We start from the raw sequence: 18817 nt of genomic DNA on the forward strand, positions 1-18817 counted from the left end.
AAAATGGTTTGCGGTCGAGGAGAGTTGGGAAAAACGTCGCCATCGCCGCATAAATTTCACCCTAATGCCCGGCCATAATGCTGATTATACCAAGAGGCAGACGTTGAAGTTCAGGCTCCCGGACTCCTCTGCAAGTCGGAATGAAGTGGGAAATTTAATTTGGTCCCAGCTCAAAAGTTGCCGCTGCACTCCAGTTATCAGCTGGACGAAGTGCCATAAAGAGCGGAATTTATAGTGCGATAGCGAATTAGAATCCGCAACTAAAGTGAGCAATTAAAGCTGGGAGCCAGTAGCTTATCGCCGAACTAGAAACAGCAGCCGCAACTTGTTTGGCGGTTGCTTTTGATGTCTCAAAGCCATTTATGGCTCAAATTCAACGGGGAAAAATCCCAATCTAGCATCGATATTAAAGCAGATGATTTAGGAATGTTTTGTCGCTTTGTTTCGGGCTTTGTAAAAACTCAGTAAATCTTGTTTACGGGACAGCTCTACCTCTCCCAATTTCATACACTTTTTGCATAGATTTTCTTGGAGTACCACGAGAATTTCAATCCCTTTCTGGGCACTTCCAGAGTCCAGAGTCAGAGAGCGGCAGGTGCAGGGGCCGACTGGGAAAGTAGTTCATTGACCGCTGGCCAGCTAAACAGGCGAGTAGCCGCCGCGTGGGCAACAGAACACAGCAGGGGAACACGCGAATTCATTTCAAGCGGTCCCCGTTCCCGTCCCCGTCCCCAACCCCGCCGACTGCCCTCTTTATCGAGTGGGTCTAACAAGCTCCAGTTATGTTGAATGTATGCTAAACAGTTAAAAATCTAGATGTTAATTATCGCACGCAAGCCTCGTGGAGCTGAGCTGGCCAGGGCAGGCAGCCTAGCCAGTTGAGCAACTCATCAAGCCCGCCATCTCTGGCTCCAGGATGACGGACGTCCTGGTGCCGAAGAGGGGGAGCTTGGATCCTTTGCGGTCTGCGGTGCCTGTCTTCTGTGCCCTTTGGCCTTTCCTCTATCTGCAGTTGCAGCACGTACCACCCACATCCCCTTGAACCGACTAATCACGACGGAGCTGAGCTGTATCTGTGCAGACCCGTCTCCCTTTGTTAGTAATTGCAATCAAAACGATTGTTGTTTGGCAAATTGAAGACACATTGATTGTGGCCACGCACCGCATTCGCTCTAATTGTATATGTAAAGTGCCACCCATAACGACCAGCTACAAAGTACATTAGCTCCCTGAACTAATGCCAGATATCCGAGCAGCGAACGTTTCCGCTGACGGGCAAAAACAATATTCATTAACACTTTTAGGTGATGCAGAGTGGAAGAGGCACCTTGACTGATAGACAGTGGTCGTACCTCTTAATGTAGATATCTGCAATTAAGATGGGTAAATATTGTGATTAGCCTGGAATGATACTCAAAAGCAGCTAGTTTGGAAACCAATTACCCCGCAAATTAAATTCAATTACCGCGCAACAAAAGAAGTCGTAAGCCTCTTAGGCTGACACTGTCGATAGTTGTTTAGTTGCCTTGTTGACAAAGAAACTGCCATCTTTTGTCAACACAAGAACTTCAATTATTTGGGATTACAGGGTAGGGTGAGTTTCCAGTTCGTTGTGAGGGGAAAACGTATCTAGCCCAGCACTTTGCGTCGACGGTCGATGTTTATACGATGTCTGTTTTTTGCGCTGCCGCTGTGGGAATTCAAGAGGTTGCTTTTGAAAAACCGGTAGCTGCTGCCGGGGGAGTCGCAAACACAGATACAGATACAGATAGAGATACAAATACTCAGATACAGATACAGATACAGATACAAACTGTTTTTGACGTAGGCAAACAGCAATAATCAGAACGGCAAAAGCAATAATAAGAAATAACATCGAAACGTCGACCCCCGACGTTCGACAATCCAATCGCTGTATTAAGTGACGCGCTGCTGCGTCAGCAAATGAATATTTAATCGGAATATTTAATGGTTTTGTCGATGGAGCGTATACGTAATATGCGAAATATGAGTATTCAAATCAATTTTTTGGCGGAGCATTAGTCCATTTGTCTTCGTCTCAGTCTCAGTCTCCGTCTCCGACTCTGCCTTTTGTCTCCCCAGCACGCTGCTTTCCCTCTTAATTGATTGAAATGGATATTTATGATTGTGTTTTGTTCTCAAATTGATTGAGTTTATGCTCCGCTTTTTGCATTTCTGATCAATCTAGTTTGGAACTTCGGAATGCCATTAAACGACCGCGGGGAATCCCCGACCTCATTAGCCGCTCTTCTTGTTCTTCCTGTTGTGGAAGCTCGCCGCTTATTTGATTTCAACTAACCCGCTCACCCCCATCTAACCGCATGAGCCGCTGTCGCCCAATGTAATATGTACTGAGGAGGACCGCAAAGCAAAGTGCGCCAGGTGGTGACCCGATAGCGCAGCTGTGACCCGAACATGCTTAAAAATGCATGCACTAATGACCGCAGAGACGACAGGTTCATGTAAACACAAATGCGATCCAGCGACACCATTTGTCCCGTTGCCCAGTAAGGTGGTGGCCGGTGGTCAGCGGGGCGTATGATTAATATTTTAAAATTTAATGCGAGGAATAACCGGAACTTGAAATAAATTTAATCAGCATGTTAGGGACTAGAAATCGATACGGGTTAACCGCAGGGGGCTCTTGGCAGTCCAGCGAAGGTAATTAAATAAACAAAAGGTTATGACCATTTCTTTCACTTTCCCAAGGAGGTGATTTCTGTATTAGTAAAGGTCCTTCCTGATTGATTGTCTCCTGAGTGCCCCTCACACTCTTCTCACCCAATTTAAACTTATAGGTATAAATGAGTTTCCAATGATCTTGTCAAACCCACATTGCCTCGCAGCTATCACATTTTAAATATAATTTATTATACTGCGCCACTACGCCACTGCTCCACACTGTACGAACGGACATATAGATAAACCAGCCATTTTTACCTGTATCTTCGGGTTCGACACACGCTACCTGGCGGTGGCTTGGGGGCGGGTGGATTATGTACAAAATAAATTGGAATCTATTCACTTTGGCTGTCGGCTATGCCCAAAATAAAAATGAAAAGCAAAGAAGCCGCCGGCGGCAGCTGTTGCTGCCCACTGGCGGGCGACACAGATCGGCAGCCAGTCGGATTTCTATGGTATATAGTATATAGACGAATATGGGTGAGAGAGTCGGACGGACGGAGCGATAAGCAAGGCGACTTAAGCGCCATTAGCCTGCCACGAGCCCACGTCTACGTCCACTGGAGTCGGCCGGGACCATAAAGCAAATTTATTGATTGTTTTGACAATTAATTTTTTATACTGTGCATTATTTATATGGGGTCGTGATGGGAGGAACAAAGGCCCGGCCAAATTCCATGCAAAATGCTTTTTATACTTCTTATGTTTGTTTACGCTTCTCTCGGCTCGCTTCAGCTCTAATTTATTTTTATTATGTTGAATTCTTGTTTTAATTTGCCAGCGGGAGTGAAGACGGCGGGGGTGGGGAAGCTGCAACAAGCGTGCCAGACTCATAAATTAAAAGCATCAAAAGTCGAAAAGTGACGGGAGTTGCGAGGGATTTTCATGTAGCTGGCGGGGGGCGGGTTGGCTATCCAGATTGTGATTAATTTGTCGGCAAGGCAACGCGACGTATGCGCAATGCACGCATATGCCAACCGACAGACAGAAAGTCTGGGATTGGGATTGGGATTGGGATTGAGATTGAGAGTGGGTTTGCGATTGGGATGGGCAAAAGCTGCTCTTCTGGTCAAAACAAGCAGATCCCGTGGATAACTCGCCTATTTGTCTTTGTTAAGCAGAGGCGCCCATTCTGCCCCTTCCAGGAACCTTCCTTATGATTGATGTCCTCCGGGCTCAGTGCGTGTTGCCTGCTTTTAGGCGCTGTCGTCTGCCATTTTACGAGGAGGCATGGGAAACAATGCCAGAAGTGAGCCACTGAGCTTAGACTGCGTTAAATAAAAAGAAGGCAAACGCCCATAGTTTGCAGATGGGAGAGCCTCCTCTTCACACCTCCTCAAAACCCGGCGTTTTATGTCCTGGCATAAAAACTGAGCCCGAGGAGAAGCGGAACTTGGCATATTTTATGCTGGCGTCTGCCATGAAAACGTAAGTGTCGCAGTGAAAATTTTTGCTGATGAAAGCCAAGTGAGTTATATGGCACACTGGTCTGTGCTGAGTGATGCGAAATCGATAAATATTTATTTGGCTCACTTTACGATTATGGCCGGAGGCTCACCTTTGCTTAGAAGAGTGCAATCACCAGAGATTTGCAGGGATTTCCCCTTGCCCCTCCTCTGATTAAACTGAAATATTAATGTGAACGAGGGATATGGCATTGTCCCCAAACCCAAGGACCACTGTGCGAATGAGGTATAACTATACAGGGAAATGGATCTCCTGTTGCTGTCGCTGCTGCTGCTTGTGCTTGTGATTGTGCTGACAACGTGTCGTATGCGCAATTTTGCCATATAAATGACAGAATTTCAGGTTTATGGCAGTTTGCGATTCTCACGCGCGCTTCGCATATCAATTTCAACTCAATTTTTGACAGCATACAACGCATCCATTATCCATTGAGCTGCAGAGTGCACAGTGCCGAGTGCCGAGTGCGTTGCCGTTGCCGTTGCCATTGCAGTGGCAACTTTAATTTCTAAAATGCAGCCAGCCCGGGTCTTTACACTTCATTGGTTGCCAAATGTGCCGGCAACTTGAAATGCTGTCAGCGGCAGCAGCAACAATTCCCCAAAGCAAATAAATAAATGTCAACTGCAAATGGGGAAACCAAAGGTAAGCCGCTCGCTTTTTGCTGCTGAGGCTTAAAAGCAATTATAAAATGCAGCGACAGCTAAATAATAACAAAGTAATGAGTGTGAGTTGTTGTTTGCCAGCCAGAGCTTTTCCAATTTCCATTTCGCATTCGGCATTTACCATTTAAATTGCAGCATAAACACAATAGAAGTAATGCACTGCCCAGAGCACTGATCCTCATCCCCACATCCACTTCGAATTGATTTTATTTATTGCCGGCCGAGGGGGGAATTGCAAATGCAATTCCAATTAAATCGTTGATGCCACAAAAGCTGACGAGTTTCCAGTGGCAATTGAAATCGCAGAGCGGAGCTTATTGTTTATTTGGTGCTTGGGTGGTCGCCTGCTTAACTTGGCTGCCCCGCCGTCCCCAGTGGCTGCCAGCCGCCATAAAAGCGCCAGACTGAAGTCAAAAGTGAGGAGTATCTAAATAAGGATACACTACCCTGAAGATCAGTGAACTGTCAAGAGATCTTTTCATCTTTGTTTCTATTCAAATAAGTTAAGAAGGAGTGTAATCTGCATTACAAAGATATAGGTTATATTTTGCACAATCTCAGTACATAAATGACCTTAATGAGCAGCAACCTATCGTACTTCCCTGAGTCTGTGTATGCTGGTCCTTTGTTTATCTATGGATTACACATGAGTGACACATAACATTACACAGCAACTGTAGCTGAAGCCAGCAGAGATTCTCGGTTTTATTGCGTTATTAATTTCAATAGATGACGTGCAAGAAGGGGATTTATGGCTCTCAGTTCGAAGTTATGGGCGATGGCACAAGTTGATTTTTGCTATTTCGGGGATTGGCTTTAAATCCCATCATTTGCCGCACTCGCAGGCTTAACTTTATATTTCTCACCATATGCTTAGTATTCGAATTGCGGCTATGAATTCCTGGAGTGTAATTATTTCCGCCTTGTGGCATTCTGGGGAGACTAATTACATTTCCAGGATCAAGGATGTGCTAATGGTGATTGCACTTTCTGCTCTCGTTGCGTGTTTTGCGGCCCTAGCAGCTCCTCTTACCCAACGCTGCGTATGAGCAATGTCTGAAAGTCTAAGCACTAGCATTCGGTATGTGCATTTAATTATAATTACTACTTACAAGCTGCCTAATGCGCTCAGCGCGATTGTCATGGAACGGGGGCCCTTATATCATATTATAACGTGAGCATAAGCCGCTTGCACTGCATTAGAATGCGCCGCCTTCGACGACTGTCAACTGGCTTTTGCCGCTGTCTGCTGTCTGCTGTCCCGATGTCCCGATGTCCCGCTGTCAATGCATTCTGGCATTGCGTATTTGCCTTTGTTACTCGACAGCCACCGCCTGCTGATTGTTTGACTGGGCGGGCGAGAGTGGATGAGAGTGGGTGGCTTGGCTGGCGACTTGTGTGCTGGGCTTGTCAGCTAAAAATAACACACCCATACGGACGGAGCCCGCCGAGTGCTTGGCGATAAACAATGCCAGTCGCTCAGTCGCTCAGTCTGATAAGTCACATTTTGTTCGCCCCTTCAAAACGCTTAACTTTTGCCAAGAAATTTATTTTCGTACGCTCGCTTCTATTTATGCTGCTCATTGTTTGCACTTTTCATGAAACGTCACTTGGCAGCTGTAATGATTTAAGGTTTTGCATGTTTGAGTGTTGATTTTGAATGAACAGGAGCAGTAGTTGTAGGATTTAAAAGGCGTTTACCATGCAAATATGAAGCTATCACTGTGCACAGATTGCAAAAATCAAGAAAGTCCATGCTCCTTCATTTTCCGGATTCACTTCTCGACTGCCGAGAAGTCAGACATGTAAATTGTGGGGCGGTGAAAGTGGCTGGACGACGGGAGAGAGAGAAATTGCAGCTTGGCAAGTTTTATTGGCGAACCCGTTAGATGCCGGCCATCAATCAAAGACACGGCAGCAAATCGCCGGTTTATGATAACTAAATGCAAATGAAAAATCACCGGGCTGCAGCCGGGGCGAGTGGCGGGGAGAATGGGCAAGAGTAAATAACGAGCATCGATCATGTTGTTCGGCTGTCAAATGAGCTGCCAAACAAGGCCGGGTAATGTGGGAATGCGGCATGTGTGTTTGTTTTCAGTGGCTGTTATTATTGTTGCTTTTGGTTAGAGCAAACATTTATCTAATGTGCGGCAAGTGCGCCCGCCTATCGCCTCTCGCTTCTCGGCTCGATCCAAGCCCGACAAAGCCTGCCCGAAATTAAATCAAATGTTTGGCAAAATGTGGAGCGTTTAATTGACTGCTTGCGTTGAGTTTGCTCTGCCGCAAGTCGCTGCCTGCGACTTGACTCCACTCGACTGCAATTAATGTCAAGTCAGCGGACACTGATGAGCCGCCAATGAGGGCAACTAATAAAATTCATTCATAAATAATTCAATGGGACAGAGGAGCGCAGTGTCAATTTATAACAATTTCGCCTGAGCAGGCGTTGCTCGTTGTCCGCCGTTCGGCTTAATTGATTTGTTTTGCACCCAATAGAGAGGCAGTCATCTCATCTATACACACACGATGCCGTTTGCCATTATTTGGCATTTGAATGTTGGAACGAGCCTTGCCAAATTGGCGTAGATTGAGAATAATTGTGCGGGTATGTCGCCTGCCTACCCTCCAGAGTCTGATTCTGATTCCGATTCCGAATCCGAATCCGAAGCGGAGTCCCGACCCCGTGGCCCTGTTATCAGTTCTAGCAACTCCGGCTATCACGCAGTCTTCTATCTCGGCCATGTGCCCGGCTAATGAGCGGACCAAAATAGAAAAATACTCGAAAATTATACATGCAAATCCAGACTGATAAAATGGCCCAGATAATTGCGATGAATCTGGTCCGCAATAAGCCCATCATGTGGTAGAAGAGAAAGCACATGTTCCTCGGCCGAAATCCCCTTTGCGCCTTCTTTAAAGAGCTTCCCTGGCAACAGCTGTTCGCTCGTCCAGCGATATATTACACGAATGTTGAACAACTTCAAATGCAGCCATATGTGAACAGCAGCTCCTGCTCCAGCAACAGCACTATTATTTTCCCAGAAGTAGTTTTTCACAGCAGGCACGCTCAGTAAGAAGGGGTATATTGGTTGCTTAGTGGGAAAATCTTACTGGTTTAAGTAAAAAGGTGTACCATAGATACAAATTGTATTCTCATTTCACTTTTGAAACTAGAAATATTGTGTTTAAAGGGTACACCCTAGTCCGAAGCCCGCCAGCTTGTTTCCGAGAATGTTTGGTGCGCTACACATTTCGTTGTTGAACATTTTTCTGTGCAATTTGATACTTTCCAACAGTTGCACTCACACGATGAATTATAAAACAAAAAGCAATACAAAAGGAAGACTGAAATGAAAGCCAATGGCAATTAGATGGCAAACAAGTTTGCAGGCCATAAGCAATGGCCAAGAGCCATGCATGTGCATGGTCCGGACTCCGGAGTAACGAGTTGAGTAAGGCAAGAGTATGAGGTAAGGTCGTATCTGAATAGCTTAATTTCATGCTGGCTATATAAGGTGGAAGATAAGTTCGGCTTTAACTGCAGTTCTGAATCTGCAGGCAGAAAGTCGCTCAAAAATCAAACCAGATTCGATCTGATGCCTTTCATTCACATTCCGGCCGATGCACAAACTGATTGCCAGCTTGTTTGCCAGTTGTCGAGAGCAGAAGGCGAAAACATTTGGGAAATTCATTGCCGACGCTGAAATATGCAACATTTTGACAAATACTTTGACAGCTGCAATGCAAACGCCGGCGGGCAGCAGTTGTTTTGCGCTGTCGTTTCGACCGGGCTAAAAACCCGATGCTCCGGGTGCGTTGCCCAAAATGCTGTTCAAGTATCGAGTATTCGAGTATCAAATCACGACACGAGCAGCACGTTCGGACTGTCAGCGCTGGGCAGAATTATTTAAATTATGTACAAACTACACTTTGGCAAAGTTGAAATGCGAGACACGCGCCATGAGCCGCTTTGCTAATGCCACTGCCATTGCCTTTGCCTTTGCTTTTTGCCGGGCCGTGCAATTTGGTTTTGTGTGAAAAGTTTTGGCCAAGAACTTTTTCGGTTTTTTGGATTTTCGGCATTCTTGGCTGATTATTTGTATTATTTGTGTGCCGTGCCTTGCCGAATTGTTTTTCGGTCGGCGATGGCAATTGCACTTTAATGCCTAGAGAACGTCGAGAGGAACGTGCAATGCCTTTGATCCAATTTGCAATTCAAAGTCCCTGCTTCTGCGGCATGCCTTAAATGCTTTTGGGTCTCTGCCTCTAAGACCTGCCAGTGTGGGGCCGTGTGGGGAGTGTGGGAGCATTTGCATTACAAATTCCTTTTAAGCAGGCTTTTACTCGGCCTGGTTTTATTTTATTTAATTATCAACAGGGCGAGCAACTCAAATTTCAGCACGGAATGCGGAACAGAAGAGTAGCGAGGGAGCCGCTTTTGGGGTCTCTCTCGAGGACCTTTCAAAAGGCGGCGACAGCAACCTTTGATGTGCTCCTCGTCCTTGACGGCGTCGTCACTCGATTCCACGTGCGCATGGAATCATGTCCTCCGCTCCCCAACGCTTATCAAAAGGTCAAAGTCCTTGGCAACACTTGTCGGAGTTTAAGGCCGAAAGACTGTCGGTGATTGCCAACAGCATGGCCACCAAATTGTCATCCATCGACAAACGACCCAATGATAATGAGTTCAGCTGCGGCACACGCGGCGTATGATTAATCAAATGAGAGGTGGAAAAAACTCAAAGCGAAATTGAATACGTTTTATTGATTTTTATTGTTTTTCCATTTTTCATTTGCCATTCGCCATTTACCATTTACCATTTTTCATCTGCGCGCTTTTTCATAGAAATTTAATGAGATGAAACCCGGCCGCCGTTCCCTTTGTTTGCTTTTATGTTTATTACGTTTATTACAGCATCTCGAGCTCGTTGCCCAGGGGCGTATTTATTTACGAGCGGGATCCGCTCGACTGCCCGACTAATTTCGCCCCCGTTTGGGCCCGCTTAATTATGGCCGACGAGCAGATGCCAAAGAACATTGTCACATGGCCTGATGCATGTTTTTATTATTATTATTACCACTATGCATGGCTTTTTGTGTGCGTGGCCTACAAGGTTAACACAATTTGCTGGGCAATTGCCCTCGGCCAACGAGGAGCATGAAGGTCGGCTTCGAGTAATTATGAGTCCTGGCATCGGGCCAATTTTCCTAGATAAACTAATTTAACCGAAAATCAATATTAGCCCAGGCAAAATCAACACACCCCCTTAGTCCCGTCCCACAAACTGCATTCTCCAGCTGATTGCCGACGCAAAAAGTGTTTGGAAAACATTTAAGAACGCAAAAGCGGGGGCTAGCAGTGCCGAAACTGAACGGCGGGAGTGTTGGCCATAATTTCCGTTTCCGCAATCAAGAAGGAGACGGAAAGGACATTTCCATAGGAGAAAAGAAACTCGAAGGGAAGTGTTGAAAAGGCTAAGGCAGCTGTTGATAACTTTAATATGAAAGCCGAAGTAAAGAAATGGAGAAGGGCTGTAACCTTTTTACTATTATCGTATCTAATAGAAAAGACTACCCCTTATCTTAAGTCTTAGAACCTTTTTACTTCTCGAACTTTAAATTAATCACTCATTTGTTTGCTTCTTCTGGGATGTAGTTGCCCTTCTGCTGACATTTCTCTAAAGTTTTCGCAAACCAATTACATCTAAAAGTTGTAACTCGAAGTTTTTCATTATATTAAACAGTTCGTCTTGGCTCGTTTTCTAAATTTCGAAGCAGAATAAAGTTTTGTCAGTAGTCCGTCCGCCCTTTGCATTCGTGCAAAAGAAATATTGGAAAGTATTTTTTCCACGACTAGATCCCCCTCCCAATTTGCTGAAAGGCCAACCTGAGTTAGAAAACTGTAGGTGGAAACTATTCAAGAAGTTGAAGGAATACGGAAGGGTTGCTGAGCACTGAAGTTGCAGGTTTAATTGGCAGCCTTTAATAGCCGCAAACGAACCCAGTTAAATAATTGTGAAACGCTGAAAACAATAATTATAATTGCCGGGCAATTTACGCCAGAAATGAGAATTCATGCGGACCCTTCGCAAATGGAAATTTGCGCAACTCGGGAAGAGAGGGAAACTCCGGGAAACACACTTTCAAATACAATGTCACAGAGTCGCAAGGCAAAGGCAACCACTGCCAGGAGGTTCAGCCTTCAGCCCTTGAGTTTACTGCTTGGCTGATGCTGCTGTACATAGGTACGAGTAGAGAGTGTGGTGTACCCACCGACCAGGCAAGAATCCATATACATAATGTATATATAAACGGGGTATATATAAATTGAAGGAGGCGCCCGACCCACTCAAACATGCAGCGACAATTTCCTTGAGTAGGATACGAGTTTTCCTTTTTTAGTTTTAGTTTTCCTCTCTGCTCGTGCTTGTGCTTGTGCTTGTGCAGTTTTTATAACAGCAACAGCGCAACGACAGCGAATTATTATAACGAGAAATGCACTTGAACGTGGCAGAAAGGATGCATGTTCGTATTATGTATTATGTGGCAGAGAACGGTGAGTGGGGAGTGGAGGGTGGAGGGTGGAAACTATGGCACTCGAGTGGTTAAGTGAAACGAGGCGGGAATGCAGGACTCAAAGGGTTCGGCGTGAAATGAACCACGCTCATAATACTAATTTAATGAATTAAAAAACTTTCAAGTAGTTATACAATTTTCACACTTTTCTGAGATGCCCAGAACGGAAAGTGGCGTAGTGTGGGCGAGAGAACGAAGGAGGCTATAATAAGTGGGGAAAATGGCCAGTTTGGCTGATGAGAAAATAACTTTTCACAACTAATAATGAAAAACTAGCTGGGAAAGTGGAAAATGAAAAGGGCAGGTGGCAATTTAATTAACTAAATGACAAGCTAGCTGATTTTCTGGAGCTGCTGTGAGAGCCAACGTGCGATATTCCCTATTCCCAATCCGCATTGTTTTTCCCTGCAATATTCATGCCGGAATTCAGAAACATTTCAATTTCATTTGATTTTCAAATCCCACCCACATCCGCTGCCACAAAAGCGGCAACATCATTTATTTACAGCCGACGTCACGTAGCTGGCTCTCTATTTGCCAAAATCCATTTCGCAAGTTCATTCCGAAAGCAAAAAATATAAATTTTGATGTAAGTCTGGCGCAGTGCGCCTGACTGCCAGTTGGGATGATGTTTTCCAGCTGAAACAAAGCCAAACCGCAGTGTTTTCACTGCTTTCGTTTCAGGTGGGTGACGCGGGGCGTGGTCGTGCGCCCTTGTTGATGTTTGCACAATGCTTTCGGGCCTTTGTGCCCCGCGGTGGATGCACAAACTATTTGCCAGCTACCCAGCTAGCCATCTACCCATCTACCCAGCTGGCCATGTCAAGGCAGTTGAGTCAATATTTGCAGTTTTCCATTCACCTCTCGGCTTTAATTAAAAGGAGAAATGGAGAAAATGTCGTCCGGGCTTTATCAGTTTTAATATTGGCCATTAGGCCAGAAGCAGCAGCTCCTGCCACTGCGACTGGGATTCTTCGCCAGCAGAGGAGCCATTGTCTCTGGACATTCTCAGGTAGCTCGTAACTCGCTCGGGTGCCATTACGCATACGCAGTGTGGTGCTTAAGCACGCTTCCTCGGCCATGTTTACGTTTCGTTTATTGTGCGTTTTACGACATCGTGTGCGCCATATAAACGGAACGGTGTGAGCCAGTTTATGCCCATTTATTGGCCGAGTAGCGAAACTAAAGACGGGGCGAAGTCGGAGCCAAAAACGGAGCTCGAAGGTGGGGTCCAAACTCCTCGGCCACTTTGTAGATGAATGAATAAATTAATGCTCATACATATGTGAATCACAACTTGCCCTCCTGACATTTTCACATTTCTTGATGCGTCTGCTTATGACGGGCAGGACGTGCAGAGGACATAAAAGGACACTTTCAAACGGAATTCTGTTCGCTTTTCACTTTGGGGGTTCTCCACCTAAGTTTTGCCCTAAAAATACTGACCATTTCTCGGACCATTTGAAGTAGGGTCTTCGGAGACTTAAGAAGGTCTAATGACGGCGCCAATGAATCAACTTTCTCTTATAGTTTGCCCTCCAGTTAACTGTTTTCTGCCACTCCGACGAAGCCATTAAAAAACGGCCACAAAAGGCGCCAATTTTGTGTCTGCCGAAAGCAAATGAAGCCTGAAAGACTGCAGGACAGAGCAAGCGAAGCGGCAAATTGTGTCCCGCGCTTCCAGTTGATAACCAGGACCACTTTGGAGTGGAAAGGAAATAAAACAAATTAATAATGGTGGGCAATAAAATATTTGATGCCGTCTCCCGTTGTTTTATGGCCCTCCCAGACTAATTTAACTATTGCCCAGCAGCCAGAGAAGCACCAAAATAACTCTTTTTATCTCCATCTGCCGATGTCTGCTGGCCACTTGCGAGGCAATGCCGACGTACTTGTATCGTTCCCCTTCGATATGGCGACTTGTACAGACACACTTTTCGTTTTTATTCGCGTGTGCTTGGAATTTTAATGAAAATATTTGAGTTTCTTGATGGGAATTTCAGCTTTTCAACTGCAAGCACATCGGTAAATAAACTGCACTGGGAGAACGGCTGTGGTGGTTTCTGTTTAATCTACCAAATGTGAAAAAGTATACGAATACAGTACCTTTTTGTATGTACTAATATCGGGTTAGAGTTAATTAATTTACCAACTCACATACTCTCTTCCTGGCCGCAGGTCTCCTATTGCTGTAATAAATTCCACTTAATAGCCGGCTGCCCATTCGAGATCGATTTTCATACGCGTGTGTAGCAGGTGGTGTAATTATTTTATCACGCATTTAATTAGTTGGTTAATGCCATTCCATGGGATTGGGTGAGCGAAGTGCCATAATGTGCATTCCGTGCGTGGCTCCCCGCCTGGCCCCTGGCCTTCGACCTTGAAGTGATGGCCACTGCGTATCGCATTCTACGGTCCTGCGACTTCGACCCGCAATTAAAAGCCTTTGCCAATCAAAGGCCCATTTACATGCATTTCGTGTGGCAGCGTCTGCTTTTATTTCCCTCTCTTTTCCGGCTCCACCTCCTCCCAGTCGGCCACCCACCCACTGAGCAGCCCGAGTAAGCCCCAGACGGGTGGGGCAGGGCGTTATGCGACTGCCAATCAACTTTTTCGATTGCCGGCGGCGTAACTTTTACGGCTTTTTATTGTTATTTTGTATTTTTATGGTTTTTTAACAGTAATAATTAATTTAATGCGCGCTTCGCTGTAGGTAAATCGGAGGCACAACGCTCCCCGATTCGTCAGACGTTGTTATTTCTACTGCTGTCTGCTTGTTGTTTGTTTTGCATCAGCGAGATGTGTAAGGCGGTGTTTTAGTACGTGTTTTCTGTGTTTTTCAGCGTCACTCGCTGAACTTTTAACCATCAAAATTCAGAGGGGTTAAGCTGGGTTGGGCTAAGCAGGATTTAAAATCAGAATAAGTTAAGCAGCAATGGCAGTGCTTTAGTTGATTATTCTGTGTGTATAAGGTCAGTTAGACAGTTTTAGAAACACGAACGCGACTGATGACTCACTGCGTCGACTCCACCACTGCCCCGTCAGAGATTGGCCCTGTCAATCGAAAGCCTTCGCCGATGGCTCCCCAGGGCCCTGGCCGTGGGCTTATTAGCACGCACTTAACCTTGGACCACGACTTGTCGGCCAAAATGGAGAGCTGGCCATAAATAATTGCAGCAAACAGTTGGTGGCGTCTGTGGATTTTCCTTGGCCGGTGAAATATTACATCAAATTACGCTGAAGCGCAGAAGGAGACAACTTGACACTTATAAATTGTGTCACATACTTCTTGGCGGTCTTCGAGTTCTTGGCGTCCAGCGGCAAAATTGATCATAACGATGTTGGGTTCCGAGGTCCATGAAAGTTCTCGTCCAAAAACTTTTAATACGAATCGATAAATCAGAGAACATTTAATGTAAATTGTAACTTCTTCTTCCTACTTTCTCCGTGCCCCAAGATGGCCCTTCGTAATCTGGTGTCAACTTGTTGAGTCGTAAATAAAAGGGACCCCATCAGAGAGACTCGACGCAGTCTCCAGTGATGAGTCCTTCTCCTTATCCGTGCACTGTGTTTTTGCCTCTGCGGCACTCAATTAGCCAGCAACATTGCGTCCGTTGCAGATGTCAGTCGCTTCAGCTGACAAATTGCATTTGTAACCGCTTGACTTGGTGCAAGGGTGCCAGCCCCTAGCCGAGCCGAAGATGGGGACGCTATTTTTCTTATTGATTGGTTTTAATTAGGAAAGCCATCAACCGCAAATTAGCCTTGCGATGGCTTCATTAATAAGTTTTTATAGCACTTTCTTCTCTTTACTTTACTTTTGTTTTTCTTTTCCACATCCACATGGACGGGAAACCGCTCACATAATACGATTTATTTGTTTTGAAAATGTTTTCTTGACTTTTCGCTCGCCCTAGCCTACCTTCCCTTCCCTTCCCTTCCCTTCTTCCACACAAGTTTCGATATTCATTGAAATGCGGCGTTGTTTCTGTTTTCACGCCTCGCCAAATAATTGCAAAAACTTTTCAAAACTTTTTCGGCGTCGGCGGTTATGGTCAGAAGAAGATGCCCCATTCTAGAAAGTTTGATTTTCGTTTTAAAAGAGCGCTAAGTTCGTTACACGAATGGCATTCGAAAATAGCTTTCTAATAGTCGCCCCACCTCCGCCAGACGCCTAATATACTGCCATAAAGTGTGTCCCTCCTAAGATAAACTTTGAATTTAATAAACTGAATATATCGAAGGCTTGGCATTATAATCCCATAATCCCCTGCTCGCAGTTGGCCCACACATTCCATATTTGCTTTAGTGCCCGGGTCTGTCAGCTAATTGTTACTTGGCCCAACTTCTGTAAGCCCCTCGAACGGCACTCGTATGCCACCACTGCCACTGCCACTGCCACTCCAGTCCAGGCTTAGGGTTAACTTTTCCCTTTTCCTAAACTTTTCGTCGGTAATTTCATTTAACTTAGCGAAGAGCAACCTCATCCTGCAGGTGGCTCCTCCATGGAAGTTACGACTGCTGCCGCGGCTGATGCCCTTCAAAGTTTGCGAGTTTATTTTTGCATAATTGCACTGAGACTAAATTAAATGCTCACGCACTGCGAGATCCTTCGGCATGAACTTTAAGCCGGGCCCAAACTTTTGCCAGCAGACTGTTGGCCACATGAATAAGTGGCTAATGCTGCGGCCAGACCAGTCTGTACATGCGTTTGGCGTCCACAGCCCTGGGCTAATGTGAGTGTGCGAATTCGTGGGTACTTGCAGCAACTGAAGCAATCAAAATTACAAGGTTGGTTTCACGCCAAGAACACGCCTACTTTGTTGCAAATGGCAGTCAGCGCCTTTCAGATACACATAGCATACTTTTCAGGGTGCTAGTCAAACATCGCATTCCGCTGTTATAGTTTTGCTCATGTTGAAATACAATACTTTACAAATTTCGTACACTTTCTTTTCATACACCGAAAAAGCTCAAAAGTCTGAGTATATTAGATGTTAGCGGAGCTATTGCTCTGACTGCGACTGTGGGTCTACGCGGAAAACCGATGGGCATATTAACCCATTTTCCTTGAATGGCTTTGTAGCTGTTTCGCCCGCTTTTTCCGCATTCGACCCAACATTGTGGCAAACTCGCTTACGTTTTGCACTTGATTTTGACTGCTTCTGACATTTATGCCCTCTCACTGGGCACCGCTCCGAACCAGATGCCTGGCCATCCACTTAATTTTCTTGTTAGATTTTATGGCTCTACTCCTATCGACTGGCCAGGCACTGAGAGAAAGGATCAGCGAATCCTTGATATAGTGATTTATTTAGTGCAATGAGCCTTTTGTGCTGTCATTCGTGCACGAAAAGCGGGCTGATTGACTGAAATTGGGCAACGGAATAAGGGAAACACACCCCTAGAAATGAAGTAAAGCCCTGTCCGAGAGATCTCTCACCTCAAAGTGATTCTTCTCGTGTCAACAGCCGCTCCAAGAGTCACGAGTCACGAACCGACAGACGCGAGCAACGAGGCACTCAATGCAGTTTATTTGCCTTGTTTATGTGGATGCATTTTATGCTTTCACATCGGAAATATTGCTTTTATGGCTCGTTGCTAGTGCAAATAAAACAGAATTGTCGGCATGAGACTAGACCAGACAGGAGAAGGACAGCTCGGCGATGGGGATGCGGAGTTAGCAATCAGTGCAATCACGTCCACAACCTCTAGTTATATGGAAGCAAGCGCTCACTTCACCTTTGCACTCACCTGCCAGGCAAATCAGTGAGCTTGCTGCAGAAATGGGAATTACAAATTCCATTCGAATGATTATTTATAAAATGCCAATTGAACTATTTAATCCCAGGTCTGTGCTTGCCCGTCTTAACTGAATTCTGTTCCTTGCCTTCCAGGTGGTTCCGACAGCAACAAGGGAAAGAGCAAAAAATGGCGCAAAATATTGCAGTTCCCACACATATCGCAATGCATAAACCTGAAAGACAAATTAGGTAAGAGTTCTGGGTGTGCCAAGTGCGTACTTTGTGCTTATTTTCCTTGTTTCCGCAGACATAAGCTATGGCTACGTGATAGATCAGCAACCCATTGGTCGTGAGCTGTTCCGCCTGTTTTGCGAGAGCAAGCGGCCCGTCTACTTTCGCTACATCACCTTCCTGGATGAGGTGGTCAAGTAAGTGTTCGAATAGGCGCTCTGAGGCCTTAGGCTAACTCCTGGTTTCCCGCTTTCCACTACACAGATACGAGATCGAGTACATCTCGAACCGCATTTTCATTGGCCATGACATCGGGCGTCGCTTCTTGGATGTCGAGGCGCAGCTGGAGCTCCGCAACGGCAGCGGTGGCGACGCCTTGGACGCCGAGACGCAGGAGGAGCTGCTGCTCAACAGCAGCAATGCCAATCCAACTGAAACAGCTGAGACTGAACACTGCAACAATACCACCGCCAACAACTGCAACAACATCAACAACAGCAACAACTCGCAGCACAGCAGCGACATCAATCACAAGAAGCTCGACACGCGCAATCACAACGGCGATGATGCCACTGGGAACGGGAGCCACCAGGACGACGGCGAGGAAGGCGTCAAGGGCCTGGATAGCCACGACGATGCGGAAAAGGGCGGTGGCGGAGAAGGAGGCGGCGGAAAGAGTGCCCATGTAGGGGGCTATCCCGACGAACTCGTGCTGGACGTGCTCAACGATGATCTCATTGCGCAAGTGCGTAACAAACTCAACAGCGGCGGCAAGGACATCTTTGCCCAGTGTGTGAATGCGGTTAAGGCGTTCCTGGCCGGCGAGCCGTTCCGAGAGTTTGAGAGCTCTATGTATTTTCACCGGTACGTCTTATGGCTCTATTAAGTTCTGTAGATTTGCCCATTGCTAGCATAAATGGATATCATTTACATTCTACCCATTCGGATGGAAATTCAGAGAATAGCTTTTAATATATTTCCGTGTTTCCTTTTCCCCGACCAGATACTTGCAATGGAAGTGGCTGGAGGCACAGCCAATCACCTATAAAACGTTTCGCATGTACCGTGTGCTCGGAAAGGGCGGCTTCGGCGAGGTGTGTGCTTGTCAGGTAAGCCAGGAAAATCGCCACATGTGGCCACCTGACCTCGTTTTCACACCCCGGTTTTCTCTTCACAGGTGCGGGCCACTGGAAAAATGTACGCGTGCAAAAAGCTGGAGAAAAAGCGCATCAAGAAGCGCAAGGGCGAGTCGATGGTGTTAATCGAGAAGCAGATACTGCAGAAAATCAACTCGCCGTTCGTGGTCAATCTGGCCTACGCGTACGAGACAAAGGACGCCCTCTGCCTGGTGTTGACCATAATGAATGGTGGGTGTTATCCTGTTACTCTGTTACTCGTTACACTGTAGCTGAATGTGGGCCAATACAGCTGCCG

The 18817-nt window shown here is 46.0% G+C and overlaps 1 protein-coding gene across 2 annotated transcripts in view; it reads left to right on the top strand.

The window, feature by feature from the left end:
• Positions 1-18817, top strand: part of LOC108105207 (G protein-coupled receptor kinase 2) — a 48338-nt gene that overhangs the window by 26407 nt on the left and 3114 nt on the right. For both annotated transcript variants that reach the window (XM_017211658.2, XM_017211659.2), the window contains 5 exons: positions 17306-17401; positions 17460-17580; positions 17648-18247; positions 18387-18492; positions 18561-18750. In XM_017211658.2, the coding sequence (XP_017067147.1) occupies positions 17306-17401; positions 17460-17580; positions 17648-18247; positions 18387-18492; positions 18561-18750 (1113 nt within the window). The remainder of the gene's footprint in view (positions 1-17305; positions 17402-17459; positions 17581-17647; positions 18248-18386; positions 18493-18560; positions 18751-18817) is intronic.

The sequence above is a fragment of the Drosophila eugracilis genome, unplaced genomic scaffold (assembly GCF_018153835.1).
Source record: "Drosophila eugracilis isolate 14026-0451.02 unplaced genomic scaffold, ASM1815383v1 contig_1101, whole genome shotgun sequence".
Lineage (NCBI taxonomy): Eukaryota > Metazoa > Arthropoda > Insecta > Diptera > Drosophilidae > Drosophila > Drosophila eugracilis.